Source organism: Phocoena phocoena, chromosome 1 (genome assembly GCF_963924675.1).
Source record: "Phocoena phocoena chromosome 1, mPhoPho1.1, whole genome shotgun sequence".
NCBI classification, from domain to species: domain Eukaryota; kingdom Metazoa; phylum Chordata; class Mammalia; order Artiodactyla; family Phocoenidae; genus Phocoena; species Phocoena phocoena.
In genome coordinates, this window is record NC_089219.1 from 17,649,361 (window position 1) to 17,668,706 (window position 19,346).

The 19,346-nt window shown below is 53.9% G+C and overlaps 1 protein-coding gene across 2 annotated transcripts in view; it reads left to right on the forward strand.

Moving 5' to 3' along the window:
* The window catches only part of EPHB2 (EPH receptor B2), a 121,027-nt gene that overhangs the window by 3,342 nt on the left and 98,339 nt on the right, over nt 1-19,346 (forward strand). For both annotated transcript variants that reach the window (XM_065876401.1, XM_065876391.1), the window contains exon 2: nt 24-708. In XM_065876401.1, coding sequence (XP_065732473.1) covers nt 24-708 — 685 coding nt within the window. The remainder of the gene's footprint in view (nt 1-23; nt 709-19,346) is intronic.

Here is a 19,346-nt window from a genome sequence, read left to right on the forward strand (position 1 = left end):
CCTGACTAGCATTTCACCCGCAGTGGGAAGAGGTGAGTGGCTACGACGAGAACATGAACACGATCCGCACGTACCAGGTGTGCAATGTGTTTGAATCGAGCCAGAACAACTGGCTACGGACCAAGTTCATCCGGCGCCGTGGCGCCCATCGCATCCACGTAGAGATGAAGTTCTCGGTGCGTGACTGCAGCAGCATCCCCAGCGTGCCTGGCTCCTGCAAAGAGACCTTCAATCTCTATTACTATGAGGCCGATTTCGACTCGGCCACCAAGACCTTCCCCAACTGGATGGAGAACCCGTGGGTGAAGGTGGACACCATTGCTGCCGACGAGAGCTTCTCCCAGGTGGACCTTGGTGGCCGGGTCATGAAGATCAACACCGAGGTGCGGAGCTTCGGGCCCGTGTCCCGCAGTGGCTTCTACCTGGCCTTCCAGGACTATGGCGGCTGCATGTCTCTCATCGCCGTGCGCGTCTTCTACCGCAAGTGCCCCCGCATTATCCAGAACGGCGCCATCTTCCAGGAGACTCTGTCAGGGGCTGAGAGCACATCGCTGGTGGCTGCCCGGGGTAGCTGCATCGCCAACGCGGAGGAGGTGGACGTGCCCATCAAGCTCTACTGTAACGGGGATGGCGAGTGGCTGGTGCCCATCGGGCGCTGCATGTGCAAAGCGGGCTTCGAGGCCGTGGAGAATGGCACTGTTTGCCGAGGTAAGGGCCACGGCGGGGCAGGTGCCCCTGCAAGTGTGTGGAGTTGGTGTTGGCTGCAGACTTGAACCTGGCAGCTGGGAGGGGAGGCTGGTGAGCACAGAGGCCTGGAGCTGACCATGAGGCCCTCTGTGGCCAGGGTTTCCAAATCTACAGCCGTCGTTCAGCTTCTTAGAGGGAGGCATTAAACAGCACTTCTTGCACGGTGGTATGTGTACGTACTACAGGGGGGTATGCAGGCTGATACCTGCATGAGGATAAATGGTTCTCATTTTAATTATTGTGTAATGATGGCAGGTGGTACTTTATTTCTTCATTCACAAAAGTGATGTGGTTTCCTTTTTAAGAAAATGTATAAGTCATAGTAAATAACATTTATAAGAGAACCTTCGTTGAGCTTTTGCTGTATCAGTCAGTATAGGCCAGGCCACGCTGAAGTGACAAAACAATAAAAGTTTATTTCTCACTTAATGCTACATGTACATTGTGAGTCAGCTTGGGATTCCTCCCTCTGGGAGCCAAGCAGATGGAGGCGCCACCATTTGGAATGTTGTGATCACCAGGGCAGAAGGAAGGAGCAAGTGTGACAGATTGTATATGGGATCTAAATCTTCCCCCCTGGAATGGCTCAGACGTCACTCCTATGCACGTTTCAGTGGCCAAGGCAAGTGATGTGGTTACTTCCAATTCAAAGAGTTGGGGAAGTGCAGCTCCGCTGTGAGCCAGCCCTCCTGATTCTCATTCTTACTGTGTGCTGAGCAGTTTACATGTCTAACTCATTTAATCCTCACAAGAACCCTATGAAGGAAAGTGCCATTTTATAGGAAGAAATCACAGCTCATACACAGTTCATACAGTGAATAAGTGGAGGTAGCACAGAATCTTACCCGGGTAGTGTAATTCCAAACTACCCTCTTAACCACTGTGCCCCTTAAGTTAATTTAAAGAAAAATATTAAGTAAACAGTAGTACAGGTAGTATTTGATTATGGCCAAGAGTCACCAAGGTGGTGTGTAAACATAAGAAGTTTGTACGAGGTACTGCATGGTGGTGAGAAGGCCGTGAAGGTAGACAGACCTGGGTTCAAATTCCAGCCCTGCCGGTTACTAGTTGGACGTCCTGATCCGAGTTGTGAAACCCTCTTTCATAGGGTAGTTGTGAGGATTCAAGACCTTAAGACATGTAAAGAGCACTTTTGATGGCTTCTAATATACAGTAGGAGGTTAATAAATGTTAACTAAATGAGATGCTACATATACAGCCCAGCGTGGCACAGGTTCTCTGCAGTGTGAGCTATGGTGGTGATGGTGGTGACATAGGAGACTTGAAGCCTGCTTGTGCCACTTCCTCTTGCCTTCCCAATTGGAATTGGGTCCTGGGGTGTTCCAGATGCCAGGCTACGAGTTTGGACCTTTTCCGGGGGCCTCGAAGAGCCGGTTAAGGTTTAGCCCGGGGTAATTGCAATGATCCTCACCTTTATGAAATTTTGTCGCATCCACCATCCCCATGGCTCCTCCCTCCAGCCCTCTGAGGCAGCATTTTAAGGGTCCTGGGAGGATAAGTGGATGTATAAGAGACAAGAGCAGTGGCCTGTGGGGGAGCTGCTGCAGTGATCTCAGGTGATGATGGCTGCATGGACTGGGCGTCCACAGTGCTGGGGAAGAGGAGGGGTGCAGTCAAGGGACGTTTTGGCAGTGAGTCAGATGAGATGTGGAGACAGATTGGAAAGGGAGGAGGGAGAGGAATCAGAGGGAAACAGGAATTCCAGCTTACAGGGCTGTGATTGTCTTGGAAAAGAAATGGGGGCATTGGGAGAAAAGGCTGGTTTCTTAGGGAAGACAACAAATCTGGTTTCCTTTACTTGAGTGTGAAAGTGCACAGCCCTGGGACACGGCAGGGGGCCATGGGGACAGGCCATGGGGAGCAGAATCAGTCACTCATTGCTTATTGGTTATTCGCTCATCAACCCTGTACCTCCTCTGTGTCAGACCTTGTGCTAAGCACCAGGTAAGACAGAAGAGAATCCAACTATGGCCTTGCCTTCTAGAAGCTCACAGTCTAGCAGAGGAGACCGACTGTAAATGAACAAGGGTGGGAATGCGTTCGACTTGTTTTAATAGGAACTGCTCAGGCTGAGGTGGGCCCAGAAAAAGGGAAGGCTTCACAGAGGAGGTGACATTGGAGCTGAGTCTTGGGAGAGGTGTACATTAATCAGGTGGCCCAGTCCTTCTGGAGGTTGGATCAGCATCAGCAGAGACCTGGGGACATGAATCAGTGTGCCTCATTAGGGGGACTGGTCAATTGTTTGGTGTGGCTGTGGCTAAGGGTGCAAGGAGAGATGTAAGAAGAACTGTTGCTGGAGTGGTGCCCAGATGAAGGAGATGTATTAGTTATCTATTGCTGCATAACAAGTTAGCCCAAAATTTAGCAGCTTAGAACAACAAGCATGTATTTATTTATTTATTTATTTATGGCTGCGTTGAGTCTTCGTTGCTGCACGAGGGCTTTCTCTAGTTGTGGTGAGCAGGGGCTACTCTTCGTTGCAGTGCACGGGCTTCTCATTGCGGTGGCTTCTCTTGTGGAGCACGGGCTTCAGTAGTGAACAACAAGCATTTATTATCTCAGTTTCTTAGAGTCAGGAGCCAGGCACGGCTTAGATGGGTGCCTTTGGCTCGAGGTCTCTCCTGAGGTTGCAAGCAGGCTGTAGGCTGGGGCTGCAGTTTCATCTGAAGGCTTGACCAGGGAGGGATCTGCTTCCACATTCCCTCATGTGGTTGTTTGCAGGCCTCAGTCCCTCCCACGTGGGCCTCTCACACGTGCAGTGGCTTCCCCCGAGCACATGATCCAAGAGAGGGAGCGTAAAAGAGAGAGCACTCAAGACAGAAGCCACATCTTTTTATAATCTCATCTCAGAAGTGACATCTCATTACTTCTGCTGTATTGTCTTCATTAAAAGTGAGTCACCAAATTCAGTCCATGCTCCAGGGGAGGGAATTACACAGGGTGTAAATGCCAGGAGGTGGGGCCCCTGGGGCCATGGCAGAGGTGGCCTGTCACAGAATCAGAGTCTGAGCTGCTTCTTGCAAGGGGTGGGCATTCGAAGTAATGCTGGGGCAGAGTGTGTCCAGTGCTGGCTTCCCCCCTCCCCCCAGCCCCCGGACGAGGCCCAGCCCAGCCCAGCTGGCTACTGGATGTAACTGGAGGCCAGTCAAGGTGTGATTAATGAGCTCAGGGAGCCAGAAGGACACCAGCTGCTGCTGTGGCATGTGTGCAGCCACCCAGATGTGGGGCTGCTTCAGCCAAAGTCCCACAGGCACTGGCCCCGCCAGCCCAGGACATGTAGGAATGATGATTATTGCTCACATCTGGGGGTTGGCAAAGTGCTTTCCCCATCTCCAGCTCAGGGATTCTCAGCCTTTACTATGCCTCAGGATCCGCTGGGAAGTTTATTAAAATACAGATTCCTGGGTCTGGTGCAGACCTCTTCCCCAGGTCTGGTTCTGTGCCTCTGAGGTAGGGCCACGAATCAGCATTTTTAAACAAGCAGCACTGATACTCCGTTACCAGGACTATTAGCTCAGACACACAATGTGTTAACACATCCTTGGCCAGACCAAGCAGGACTCAAGGCCAGCCCCACCACCACCCCAGGGAGCATCCACCCTAAAGGGTGGGAGGGGACATTAGCAGAATCTCTGGGAGGGTGTGGTTTGGAAAGACCCATTTAATATTGAAACATAACATGATGGGGAAAGAATCCATTGCTTTCTGAGAGAAATACAAATTAGAGAAAACTTGACGGTGGGGGCTGGGGGGCGGGGTGGGGGGGAGTAGGTGACTCCTCATGGGGAATGGCAGTGATCCCAGGGGTGGGCAGTGGTGGCTAATGATGGACTGGGTGTTCCCAGTGCGCTGAGTGGTTCATGAAACTATGGACTAAACTGACTCATTCAGACCAACTTCCTCTAGTGCCTGTTTGTTGTGTGCAGGGCACAGTGGGGAGGGGAGGGGCTCGGGAAAGCCAATTAACCCCTCAACAAGCATGTATTGGGTACCCCCTGTGTGCATTTAGCCCTCTAACAGATATTGATTGAGTTCCTTCTCTGAGCTAGGCACATGCCAGTGCTAGGGAACACAGATGTGAACAAGAGGGACACATTCACTGCCCTCCCAGAGTTTTGGTCTGGGTGGGTGGATGGGGGAAGATGGAGGAAATAAAGTTAATAAACAAATAAATAAAATAGTTATAAACTGTGAGGAGTGAAAAGAAAAATATAGGGTACAACAAAAGAGATCAAAAGGAGGATCTGCTTTAGCCAGGTGGTTCAAGGAAGGCTTCTTGGAAGAGGTGTCATTTGAGCTGACTGAGGCTGTCCTGGGATGGCTGGAGGAGAGCTCCTGAGAGTCACAGTTTGGCTTCAAGTGGCTCGTGGGCAAGCAGAGCATTCAGACACAAGGGAATAAGGCAGAGCATGGTCCTTCCAGAAATGAAGTCTGGCCAGGCAAAGTACTTTGAGAATATGAGGAAGAAGGCAGCTTTACCGACTGGGCATCTGGGAGGGCTTCAAGGAGGAGGTGGCATTTGAATTAGGCCTTGAAGAGTGAGTGGGATGTGGATGGGTGAAGGGAGGGGAGGAATTGTAGGTCGAGAAACTGCATGAATAAAGACGCAAGGTGTGACAGTATAGGGCATGTTTGGTGGGTGTCCAAGGCCCTAGTGGGTGCAGAGCTGGGGTACGACTTTCTCCTCTTCATTCATCTATTCATGGTTCATTGAGTGCTTAATCTGGGCCTGCACTGGCCACACAGACACCAGGTGGGAGACTCCTGGGACTTCCTTCAGAGGAGCTCTGCCCCCTTCCCCTACCCCAGTCCCCAGCCTCCTCAGGATCACAGTTCCCACTGGGGCTTGCCACCAGCTGATTTGCTGGTGGGGGGTGGCGGGGGCAGGGGAGTGGCCTTGGAATTCCTCCTCTGCAGCAGCTGCTCCCACCCAAGCCCTGAGTCTGTTTGCCTGACTCTTTCCAGATGTTTATGGGATTTACTGTGAATGTGTCCCTGCCTCAGTTTCTCCAAGTTTGTCTCCGTATCCCTATGCCCCTTGGTCTCTCCTTCCCTAATGAAGCCCCTACTTGCTACTCCCTGCCCATCAGAGGGAGCCCCCAGCCCAGCAACCGCTGGGGACCCGGACCTCCTCTCTCCCCACGGCAGACGTGCGTCTATAACGGATCCAGAGGCAGTTCCACAGTGAGCGTGATTGCCGTGATGCTATTGGGGTGTAATGGGATTTTTAATGTTTAGCTTGGACAGGGAGAGGGACTGCGAGCCAGCGGGTTAGGGGGGTGAGGGGGTGGGAGGTGCTTGCACACACATGTTGATCCCCTGGCTCCAACTCAGACTTCCCAGTTCCCAGCTGCCGGGCTTCTCCTCCCAGCTTCTCCCTCTCCTCCCCCTGCCCTGCTTGGCAGCCCCTAGCCCTGCTCTCTCCCCCACCCATGGCCTCTCCTTGACCTTGGCCATGGAGACCTGTTTCTTCAAACCCCAGCCCTGCCTCTTGCTAGCTGTGTGACCTTGGGCAAGCAGTGGACCTTCTCCTGGTCTTTGTTTTCCCATCTGCAAAGCAGAGTAAACAGATGCACTGCTGTGCAGGGTAAATGAGAAAATACCTAGAAAAGTGTTAGAGAAATAAGGACTTTTACAAACACTGTCTTTTGCCCGTGGATTTCTTTTTTTTCTCCTAATGAGCTTTTTTATTTTGAGGAAAAAATAACTTTTCCTTATCACAAAAGCAATACAGGTTATTTGTAGAATCTTTAGAAATTACTGATAAGCCAAAAGGAGAAAATTAAAATCACACAGAGAGTAACCACTGTTAACAGACTGGTGTGGATCCTTCTAGGTGTATTTAGATGTATTTAAAACATATTGATTTTTTTAAAAAGAAAAAATAGATTCCTTCTGAGAATACATGAGGATTTTTGACTTATTAATATTTTGTGGGCATTTTTCCACGTCATGTTGGATCATCATTTGGGAAGGCTCTTAGAATTCCATAATAGATAGACGTACCATAATTTAGTTACCAGCTCTCTAGTGATCCGCGTGTAGATTGCTTGCAGTTTTCCACTATCTTAAATGCTGGCATGGACTTCATTGTCCCTCTGCCTTTTTGCACTGCTGCTGGCATCTGTGTAGGATATGTCTCCAGGCATGGAACTGTAGGGTCAAAGGGTATGTACTTTTTTTGAGCTTTTGATGCACATTGCCAGATTACCATCCAGAAAGGCTGGGCTGAATTACCCTCCTGGCAGCAGTCTTCGAGAGTGTCTGTTTCCCCACATACTCACCAGCATGGGATATTATGCCTGTGGCTTTATCTTCTATTTCACTCCCAGAATCCTGTGCGTCCCCAGCCAAGGGAGGGAGGGGCCAGGGGTCCTCTCTGGGCCCTCAGGGTTGGATCCTGGGCCACCCTCAGGGTGGCCTCCTTCCCACCCTGCTCTCAGCTCCAGCCCTTCCCACAGAGGCCGAACCAGTGGCCCAGATGTGTCTGGCAAGCCTCTGGGGGTGGGTGCGGTCAGTCTCGGGGTGAGGAGGAGGGAGGCATCCAGCTGGCAAGGCCTGTGCTGGCTGGGGAAAGGGGGGTGAGGGTTGGAGTGCTGGGTGGGAGGAACGGCCCAGACCCCCACACAGAAAGTTCTGCTGCTTCTCTTCAAGGGCAGGGTGGAGACGCCCAGCTTGGGGAGGGGGAAGGGTGATAGATAACCCCTCCAGACCCCAAGGCTCAGGCCAGGGCTGAGACCACACAGGCCAGCCTTTCGAGAAGGGGATTGGATGGGGACCCTGGCCAGTACAGGCTATTCAAGTCTTTGCTCTTAAAAATTAGAAGTACCCCCTCCCCACTTCCCCTTTTCTATATGCTCTCAAAGCATCTATTTTTGTTCACAAATATCTATCCATCTCTCCATCCATTAACCCATCTGTTTGTCCATCTATCCAGCCAGCTGGCCAGCCAGCCATCAGCCATTCACTGAACTCCAGTTTCTGATTTTTTTGCTTTGTGGGGAGATCAGGTGATGTCTTCATAGAGGACCAAGAAGCTAACACACAGTGAATAACACTCCTCAGGCACCTGCTGTGCGCCAGTCCCTGAACCAGGTGTGGGGACTGCAGACATGAGGAAAGCCTTTCTTGCCCTCATGGAGCTTCCAGTCTGGTATAGAGGAGTTGGCTCCATCTGTAACTGTAACCTTGGGGCACTTAGGAGGGAGTCAAGAGAGAGCTGGGGAGGCTTCCTGGAGGAGAAGCCATTTTCCCAGGGCTTTGGAGAATGGGAGGAGGTGGAGGCAGGAAAAAGAAAGTCAGAAATGATACTGATTTTTTTTTTTAACCCTGGCCTCTTGCTGACCCCCAGCCGTCTGGGGGAGTGGGGGTACAGGAGAAGTATTCTTAGCCAAGGGAGAAGGGCAGAGGGGCTGCCAGCACTCTCAAAGGGCTGACTGAGGCAGAGGCTGAAAGGAGTCCTGAGAGGATTGGAGAAGGCCAGGGCAAAGGGTGAAAGGTACCTCCTGTGTGCCCAGCTCTGTGTTATATGCTCTGCTCCACTATCTTATTGAATCTTCCGTTGATACGATTAGGTCCATTCACAGATGATGAGACTGAGGTCCAGAGAGGATCAGTGAGTTTTCCAAGGCCACACAGCCAGTAAGTAGCCGAGGCAGAATATGAACCCAGCTTTCTCCAGCTTGCTGGGACAAGTGATTACGCGGGAGTGAGTGGATATCTGAATGTTCTCTGCCCAGCCCACCTCCCCATTACCCAGGAGCCCCTGAGATGTAAGAAGAGTTTGACAAATAACCAGCTGAGGGGCTCACGTGTGAGTCTGTGAGACCTCAAAGAAAGGAGGGGGCAGCCAGAAGGGCTTCCGAGGGGAGGAGGGAGGCTCACGGCTGAGCCTCAGAGGACACGTTGCTTTCATATCAAGAGATGTAGGGCATAACACACCATTGTAAAGCAATTATACCCCAATAAAGACGTTAAAAAAAAAAGAGATGTAGGGCAGGATGGAGCACAGTTCCAGGGCAAAGGCTCAGGGGTGGGGAAGCCCCCCGTAGGCCTCCTCTCCTCGTGCCAAGCCGTGAGATGGCCTCGGGGAAGGAGGCCCACCCACCCCTGGCTAACCTCCGGCCAGAGAGAAGAGTCCCCCCCGGCCCCCACGCAACATTTACCAAGTGCTCATGTCATGCTCCCTTCCTGCCCGGTTACCTTCTGGAATCCCCTCATCTAATTAGAAAACTGAGGCTGAGGGCCAACCGTCACACCCCTCCTAGTTGGCAGACGCAGGTGTGCACTCTCGTGCCTCCTGCTTCTGATCTCCTCTGCTTCTTGGAGGTGTCAGAAAGGGTTGGTGGCAGGGCCCCCGTGCTTATTCCTGTGGACCAGGCAGCTCCCCACTCAGGGTCTCGCTGACTCCCAGTCACCCTCGGCGTTAGATATCCTCATCCCTATTTTACAGAAGAGGAAACTGAGGCTCTGAGAGGTGAAGCAGCTTGTTTGTCCAAGGTGACCCAATTAGGAAGGGACAGGATTTGAACTCAGGTCATCTGACCCTGGAGCCCCAGCACTGCCCCCTCTCAGCCCCAGACTGGCCTCGGACCCTGAAGGCATCAGGTTGATGGGTTGGGTCGCAGGCTGCCTCCAGAACACTCTGGCAGGGCCATAAACAGCTGGGGAAGTTCCCTCCCTCCAGCGGCTGCCTTTTCATCTGGCTGGGCTTCGGGATCTGGCGAGAGAAGCCCATTTATTGAGGAAGTTTATGCATTTAACAGTTTAAGCCTTTCTAAGCCTGTGGTACAACAGGATTTGGGAGCTGTTAACAATTCTGTGTGGTTAAGAGATTTTCATTGCTCTGCGGCAGCTGGCTCAGGCCCCACAGGCCCTGTTCTGGCCTCCACCCCGCCCTGCTGGGCACCTCCTCCCTAGGACCCTTTGTCCTCTGCCCCCATCCTGCTGCTTCTCCCTGCTCCCCCTACTCCTAGTGTCTAGGTATGAGCTTGGACCTCAGAGGGGAACCGAGGCCCAGAGAGGGAAAGGGAGCTGCCCAAGGCCACACAGCAGGTAAGAGGCTTGAACTGAAACCTGCCTGGCAAAGCTCGAGTCCCTTCCCACACCCTAGACTGCCTTCCTTGGGTAAGGGGGGTGGTAGGACATTATGTTGTTAATTCTGCGCTGGCAGAACTTATAAAACCCCTCTAAAACCAGCATCTGACCTCTACCAAGGCTTTGGAACAGGCCGGGGGTAGGGTCACTTGCCCAGATTCACTCACCCTGTCAGGTACAGAGCTGGAATCAGGACTCAGGCCTCCCGAAGTCCTAATGAGAATTCTTCACACTATACCAAACAGGGTTTTTTTTTTTTTTCCATAGCCTGGCAGGGGGTGGGGGGGGATGCCATTTGTAATTATAATGTCTTACATGCGTACAGTATTTATTTACTTACACTCTGCCTCATTCCAGAAAAGATTAGAGGCTGCTTTTGTGTAGCATTTGGTCTCACCCCCTGAGATACTTTGATCTGAGCGATACCCACATGAGAGAAGCAAGGCGAATGTTATTAGCGCTATTTTAGAGGCAAGGAAGACTGAAGCCGAGAGGGGACCAGACTCTCCCATGGTCACAGTGTACTTTGGTGGCAGAGCTGGGACTTGAACCCAGTGCTCCGGCCTCCTAGGCCCAGGGTCTCGCTGGGGCCCCTCGTGATGTTCAGTCAGATAGCCCCCATCCTTTGCCTCCACCTCCGCAGAGACAAGACCCCAGCGTTCCCTGAAACGCCTTAGTCTCCATCCTAGGTGGGGAGAGGTGGCCTGGAAGAGTTCCTGGTGGCCCAGAGGACACACGGTTTGTGTGAAGAGGAAGGTGTGGGTGGGATTGGCAGGATGTGAATCAGCCCCCGACAACCATACGGGTAAAGGAGCCCGTGGCTGGCGGCCCAGGGGTCACCCTGAGGGCTGGGCTGCCCTTCGGACTCCTACCCTCTCTGGTTCCTCGGGCTCTCTGCTCCTTCACCAGGCCTTCCCAGTCTTTTTCCGTGGAGCCCCATCCATGGAGGCTGGATGAAGCTGTTGTTTTCGTCACAGGGATTTGTTTCCTGATCACGGTAACCCATCTGCCCAACCCATCAGCCAACCCAGGAGAGGGTCACAAACACGCAAGCACTCCCACGTCACTGGCATCCAGACGCAGCACGTGAACTTTATCTCTTGTCCTCTGCTTCCCACCCCACCCCAAACAAAGGGGCCAAGGCCACTGATCACCAACTTCACACTCATAAAAACTGAGGCCCAAAGACGTTAGATGAAATGGCTTATCCAGAGACCCAGCAATCAAACTCAGGGTCCCTGTACCCCACTCCCTGTACCTCCCGCTGGACTCCGATTATAAATAACAGAGACCAGAGCCCAGCGAGGTAGGGACGCGCATTGGTTGAGTGCCCACTGTGCGCCAGGCGTTATGCCCTAGGCTTGGTGTAGAATACTGGGTCCCTGTAGTCCCCAGAAGTTGGGTACAGTTGTTATTTTCATTTTATAGAGGAGCAAGTGGAGGCTTAAGGAGGTTAAACAACCAGCTCAAGATCACACAGCTAATGAATGGTAGAGCCAGCAGTGAAATCCAAAACCTGCCGTCTTCTCACTGGAATGTTTGTACGTCTCGTTGTGAATAAAATTTTTTCACAATCCTTATCTCATTTGTCTCTCGACAACCCTAGGAAGTAAGAGAGATATCATCCCTGTTCTTTTTTATTTTTTTTTAATGTTTATTTATTTATTTATCTTTGGCTGCGTCAGGTCTTAGTTGGAGCATGCGGGATCTTTCACTGCGGCTCACGGACTCTTCTTTGCAGCACGCGGGCTTCTCTCTAGTTGTGGAGCACGGGCTCCACAGCACGCGAGCTCAGTAGCTGTGACGTGCGGACTTAGTTGCTCCGCGGCACGTGGGATCTTAGCTCCCCGACCAGGGATCAAAACCACGTCCCCTGCACTGGAAGGTGGATTCTTAACCACTGGACCACCAGGAAAGTCCCTATCCCCGTTCTTCCGACAAGGAAATTAAGGCTCAGTGAGGTGAGGTGCGCTGCCCGAGGCTCACCGCTAGGAAGGGTCAGAGCTAAGACTAGAGCTGGGTCATTGGGTCGGTTTGACTCTGACACCCAGGCTGTGACCCTCCCAGCCCCCTTGCTGCTGATTCCTGTTCCGAGACCTCTCTTGAACCCGTTTATATCAGACCTCTGCCCCATCATTCCACTAAATCTGCTCCTAATCAAGGCCATGGGTGACACCCATGTCGCCAATTCAGCGGTCAGTTCCCAGGCCTTGGCTTCCCTGAGGAGCGTTTATCAGAGTGACCACTGTCTCCTGGTGTCCCTTGTGCCTTGCCGGGTGCTTCGTGGCCAGTTCCCACTCAACACCCGCCTCTCTACCTCGGAGGCCCCGGTGCTGAGTCCTTGGCCTCCTCTTCCCTCTCCCTCCCTGGGTGGTTCCATCCAGGCCCTCTCTGGTCAATCTCCAGCCTGGACCTCTTCTCTAAAGTCCAGATTCACATACCTAACTACCTAGTGGACACCTCCACCATGCTTCCTCCCTGTTCCCTGCCCTGCAGCCAGAGGTCCCTCTAAAATGTAGATCATAGGAATTCCCCTGGCGGTCCAGTGGTTAGAACTCAGTGCTTTCACTGCTGGGGCCTGGGTTGGATCCCTGGTCGGGGAACTAAGATCCCACAAGCCGTGCAGTGTGGCCAAAAAAAAAAGTAGGTCACGTCCCACCTCTGCTCAGAATCCCCCGAAGCCCCTCGTCTTACATAATGCGAAAGCTGAAAGGTCCCACAAATCCCTCCGTGATCTGTCCCTCCCCTCTCTCGGACCCATCTTTTCCCATTTCCTCCTTGCCTCCTCCACTCCAGACCCGCTGACCTCCATGGTGGTTTCTTCTGCCTGGAATGTTCTTTCCTCAAATATCTACATTGATTGCCCTCTCACCTTCTTCAGGTCTCTGCCCGAACGTCACCTTTTCACCAAGGTCCCTCATTGCCCTAGTTTTCCAAAGGGTACATATATATTCACGTGCACATACACACGCGTGCACACAGCCCGTCCCCCTTCCCTGCTTTACTTCTCTCTGTTGCCCTTGCTGCCATCTGACATACTGTTTCTTTGTTCCTTACCTGCTTGTCTCCCCAGCTGAAATGCAGGCTCCATGAGGGCAGATGTTTCTGTTTTGTCCACCACTGTGTCCAGTTTCTAGACTGATGTTTAGCTCATAGAAACTACTCCATAAATGTTAGCTGCAGAGACCCACTCACCCCAGTTTCACGCCCTGTATCCTCCCAACCCTGATGTGAGCGATGATGCTAACAGAGGCCCTTGGAGAAGCCGAGGGCTCTTCCGGCTCCAGAGGGACCAACTTAGCCAGGATGCATAGCAGGTCTGTCTGTGGTTGGGACAGGTGTTTCCAGGCATGGATTGAGGGTTCTTTTTCTTGGGACTCAGCATTTCCTGTAGAAATCTTAAATCCAGGAGCTGGGGACCTCAGGGAGCATCCTTCAGTCTTCCTTGTATTTTCACATCAACAAACATTAATTCCAGCTCTTGCTCCCTTGCCTGCGCTGGCCCAACGGTCTTTGGACTCCCTGCGTGGTCATCCTAGACCGGGGCCTGCTGGGGGACCCACCTCTCAGTAGGAGCCCGGGGGAGCCCACCACAGGCCCGGGTCTGTGCAGACGCAGAGCAGGAGGAGACGCCCAGCCCGTCGAGTCTCCGATCTCAGGTTCAGACCCCATCCCCATTGCCTGACTTACTTGAGGAGGCCTTTGCTCTGAGCCTCAGTTTCCTCACTGTTAAATGGGGCCTGTAGTCCCAGCCTCACAGGGTTTAGAAGAGGCCCAGAGGAGTCATGGGAGCTCAGAAGATAGGAAAGCGATGGGGAGTGGAGGGGGTGCCCCTGCTTCAGGAAAGAACGTTCCTTGGGGGCAGGGGGTCAGCAGGCAGTGCACCTGGAGAGCAGAGCGTGTGTACATGATTAAGGGGGCCGGGGCTTGGTTGGTAATCCCCTCTCAGTTACAAGCAAGCCTGGGTACACAGCAGGTACCTAATACATACTGTGGCTTGGCATTGTTTTAACCAGACAGGGTGCTTTTATTGAGCGGTACAGAAGCAGCTCCCAGAGTCAGGGTGCCTGGGTCCGAATATGGGCTCTCCCACTCCCCCTGGGACCCTGGCAGAGCACCTCCCCACCCCACCCCATCTCTGGGGCTCAATGTCACCAGCTATAGAATGACTCTTCTGCACTAACACCCTCTGATTCTGTTCTTCCTGGTCCTCACATGCCCCTCGAGAGGCCAGCAGGGCGGCTGTGACCATCTGCGACACCAGGATAGTGACCCCGGGTTACCTGCCACTCTAGCGCCCTCAAGCAGGAAGGTTTAGAGATGTAGGTAAGAGCCAGCTGCCTAGGTTCTAATACTGGCTCTGACATTTACTAGCTGTGTGACTCACTTCCCAAAGCCTCAACCTCCTCATCTAAATAATGGGTGTAATAATAAATGGAATGTTACAGGTGAGTCGTGAGGACTCAGTGCCGTAATCAAAGTAAAGCACTGAACACAGCACCCGGCACGTGGTCAGTGCTGACCATAGCCTGGAACTTGCTGTCTCAATGCTCAGGGTTGTTACCATCCCCTTTTGCAGATGAGGAGACTGAGGTTCAGAGAGAGCAGGTGACTTCCTTTGCTCCAGGCCACTCAGCAAGTAAGACCCCTTAACCCCTGTTGTCCAGTGGAGCGTGGACAGAATGCCAGGTGGGACCTGGGGGCCAGTCAGAGCTATTTCCCGCCTCTGGCCCCTGTGTCCCCGGCAAATTCTGGGCCCAAAGCCTCATGTTTTGTTGGCTCCTTCCAGGGAGCCAGACTCAAGCTTCTTCCCTTAAAGGCATCACCATCTGATTAGCAACATTTTAAAGACCTGAGAGTGGTCGCTGGCCTTTTTGCGCTGCCTGGGCAGGCCAGGAAGCTTTGGGAGCCCCACATCCGTATCCCTGGCAACTGCAGCCCTGGGCTGCCCTCCCCCCACACCCTGCTGTCAGAGCTGTCTGTCTGTGGGAGCTCCCTGGAGGCCTGGGAGGGATGTGCACACACACATGTGCTGGGTCAGTGCATCCGTGACACACCTGCCTGTGTGTGTGTGCACTGGCCCCGTTAGACGTGGGAGAGTGTGTGCTGGGCCTGCTGGGAGTCTGCGTGCCCGTATGTGTAGAAGTGTGCCCACTGACCCAACATCCATCCACGTGTGTGGTTGGAACATCTCTGGACATAAGAGCGTGTGCGTACATTTCAGGGGTGGGGCCTGTTCGTGCCCTTGCCCATGCAGTTCACCCTGGAGCCCACTGTGAGTCATTACTGCCTTTGTGTTTGTATGCTCCTGTGTCTGTCTGACCTGTCCCAGCACATGTGTGTGCAGGGAGGAGCACACTCATGCATGTGCTGGATCACTTGGACTAGTGCCCGTCAAGGAGCATAGGTGCCACAGAATGTGTGTATGCACCCGTCATTGTATGAGGGGATCCCTGCCCTTGGATGTGTGTGTCCTGGGTCAAGTAGGTGTGTGTATGTTTGTGCATATCCAACCACAAGGAGATCAAGCCAGAGTGTATGTGTTCATGTATACATTGTATCAAACCAGACGCACACGCACCTGGAAATGAGTACTTGTGAGCATGCGTGCCTGTGGTGCACTGGACCCGCCAGAGGAGTGTGTGTGTTGGCGGCAGGGGAGGGTGGGGGGGATACACACACTCACACACACACTTTCTGGGGGCCAGAATGTCAGGGCCATTGATTTTCTGTCTCTTAGAAATTCTCTTTGAGGTCCTCTTCATGTCTCTTTCATGAACCAAAGTCAGTGGCTCCAACATCCTTAAAGCAAATCGGGCCCATTTTGCAGCAAGCCTCCATCCTTGGCCTGCCCGCCTTCCCTGCTGGTTGTGTGCACAAACACGTACATGCAAAATGTGCTTATGATTTACAGGAAAGCATGGGGGGGCCCTGGAGGGGTGCGGTGATGGTGCTGGCCCGGGGTCAGTTCTTCACCAGGCTCCGATATTTTCTAGTCAGTGGCCTCGGGCATTGCCCTCACTTCCCAGAGCCTCCGGTTTCTCATCTGCCAAAGAGGCCCAGACGGTGGTAAAGACATGACCGCAAGGCCCTGCCCAGGCTGGGATCGTCATTCCTCTCATATCTGTCTGAGGTGTTTTGTTTATGCAGCACTTTTGCCTTCTTCCTGGGGAGAAAGGCTGTGTCTACACGAGACACCAAAGCAGGGCCAGTGGGGGACAGGCCAGCAGAGGAGCCATGGTGCTTCTAGGAGGAAGGGAAGGGGCACATTTGAACTGTGTCGCCCCAGCCCCGTGCACCCCCTCTGTGTTATCCCCACTCCACAGAGGAGGAAACTGAGGCCAGAGAGCTGCAAGGGCCTGCGCAAACCTCCCAGGGGGCAGCAGGGGGCAAGCCAGCATTGGGACCCAGGTCCAGCCGACTCCTAGGCCTTCCCGAGCATTCGGAGAACACTTCCTAGAGCAGATGGGAGCGAGAGGTTAGGCCTCAAAGGATGCGCATTCCCCAAAGCGGGCTGGATGGCATACAAGCCCAAGGCACTGCATGAGTAGAAGTGGGGAAGCACGAGGCGGAGGAAAGCGGGCCCTTCAGCCTCCGCCTCCCGGGAGCCTGCTCTGGCTCTCCCCGCCCTCTCCCCGCCCCGGCGCCCTCCAGATGGGCAGCCCCTCGCTGAGGTCCCTTCCCGCCCCTCGCGCTGCAGTCTTTGTGGCCCGGGAAGAATGCCTCTCTTTATCTCCCGGACGCCCCTTCCCTTTGATTCTCCTCTCCCCAGCGTTTCTGCCAACCTCTGCGTGTTGGGAATCCAATTAGAGGAACGGACAGAGAGAGTGACAGCCGCACCGAATCCCGCCTCGGTCCCTCCGAGCACGCCTGGCGGAGCTGCAGGCAGCACGGGGCCTGCTTGTCATGCCAGGCCCAGCGCTGGGCTTTGTGGGGATTAGCTGCCGGGGGCGGGGGTGGGGGTGGGGGGGTGGGGCTCTCCCCAGATGGGACCAGAAGTGATGCTGGTGAGTGTCACGTCCCCGTGAGAGTGGAGGGGGCCACTCTGCTCTGTGTGGAACCCAGCATGGGGAAGTGGGGGAAGGTGCCAGGAGGCACGGTGGCCTTGGCCTGGAGTGGGCTACCTTGGCCTACAGGGGATGCCTGGGGAAGTGATGGCCCAGCCCAGTCGGGTTATTTTGTTGCAAAGCTAGACTCAAGCAGAGCTGGCAGCCAAGCTCGGGTCTACCTGCTGTCGGGGAGACACCTGAATTTCCACCTAGGAGGGGCCGCAGGGGTTCATGTGCTTGCAGGGGTGGGATGTTATCTTGATGCTTCATTTGCAAAACACTTTACCTATGATTGGGAGGGGAAACCCCAAGGAATGGAAAGGGGGCAGCCACTGCATGACGGTGTCTGAAGAATCGCCCACCACAAGCTACTCCTTGGCCTGGCTGCCAGGTTAAGGCCAAGACCCTGCCCTCCCACACCCACCACCACGAAGTTATCCTCCTGGTTTACTGCCAAGGAAAATGAGGGTCCCAAGGACAGAGGGCCAGTCTGAGGCAGAGCTAGGATTTCTCTAACCCCCTCCTACCCCCGGATCACTCAGACCCCACCCCCAACTCCTAAGTTGGGAGAGTCCCCGATGCCCCCTCCCCAAGGAGGGATTTGGTGGCTGAAGAAATGGATTTCTGGACCTCAGGGAAAGCAGCAGCCTCATCCCCAGCCCCAGGAGCACCAGGCAGAATATGGGCCAACAAATGCCCCAGCCTCTCCAGAAATGGCTGGAGCCTACAGTGCACTGGGCCTTGTCCTAGGCCCAAGCACAGAGAGGGATTTGCATCCAACGTGGCTTCCGCCTCCAGGAGCTCACAGTGATGGCATATGTAAAGGGGAAGCTCAGGACCGTGAGGACCCACAAGGGACACGGGGAGGCGGGGATGGGACCACACTCAGCCCGGGCGTCCCAGCGGGCTTCTTAGAGGAAGCTGCACCTGAGCTGAGACCTGGAGGACAAGCAGAAATAGCTTGAGAGGCGCCGAATATTCTCGGCATGAGAGGCAGGGCAGGTGTGGGGCTTCCCGGGGAGAGGCCCCTGCCCACCCTCATCCCCATCCTCATTCCACAGCTGCCTGGGCTGGGCAGGGCTGACCCACCTCCTACCCCAGAGCCCCAGCAGGGCTGCACAGCTGTGACTACCTCCTGGGCCTGGCAGGGTTGGCAGCTTGGGATACTGAGCATCTTCAGTAAGAATCATCACGGAGGTGGGACGGGAGAGCCAAGGGAGGCCACAGTGCCTAAGAGCACACATTAGAGAACCGGGCCTCTTACATACACTGTCTTCCTGGGATCCCACATCAACCCGGCGAGCAGGAACCACCACCCTATTTTACAAGTGAGAAAATGGTTCAGAGAGGCAAAGGGGTTGCCCAGACTCAGAGAGTATGTTAATTTATGGGACCAGCATTTAAACTCAGGACCCCATGGACCTTTCCCACCACTCTGGGCTGCCACAGCCAGTGAAGATAGGAGTCGGTTGGGTTTATGTTTTTGGTTCTCCTGTCCCAGCACAGTGCCTGAGTGGTGGGTGGGTGGGTGGATGGATGGATGGATGGTTGGATGGATGGATGGCAGGCTGGCTGGCTGGAGAAAACCGATCAATCAATTGACCAGTTCTTCCTTACGTGTTACCTTTTTAAAAAATAACAAATTGGCACTCATCCCCATCCTGCCACTAAAGACCATGTTAATTATGAAGTAATCTTTCAGCTCAGTCCTTGTGAATACAAAATGAGAAGGGTGTGTAGACCCAAGAGACCAAGGAAAGACACCCTGATCTGCTTCCCACACCTACCTGGGCCTGAAGACTCGCTCAGTCACACAGACCCACTCACTCTCACATCTTCTCACCCACTCCCTCCCTCACAGCTGATGACCCCCCCCCCCCAGCGACCTCCCCCTCCCCACTCCCCATCTTTCCACTTCCAGGTGGAAGCCTCTCTGGGCTCAGCCCTGGCCCTGCCTGCATGTATGTGCCCACCTCTTCCAGCCCCTCCCTCCTCCCTCCTTCTGTCTCCCTCTCCCCTCCTCCTGTGTTTTCTTTCTTCTTCCATCTCTTGGTTTCTCTACCTTAATGGGGCTCCAGGTCTCTGTCTCATCCTCCATCTGACTGTCTGTCCTCTGGGTCTCTCCTCCCACTTCCTCTGTGTCTCCCCCCCGCCCTCACACTTCCTCACCTTTTACCCTCCGACCCTAAGGAGATCCGTTGCCCGTCTTGGACTCACCCGGGGCCTGGGTGAGCTGTGGGCTGGAAAAGTGAAGCCCTTCTCAACCCAGACACAGGGGTCAAGCTGGGGTCCAGAAGCAGCCCCCCAACCTTCCCCCGTAGAGAGGGGCGTGGTACACATACCCAGGGTGGCTGCCGTGGTCTGCTCACCTGCCGACTCGTGGAGTCACCTGGCCAGGCCGTTTGTTTGCTGCCCACACACCCTGACTGCCCA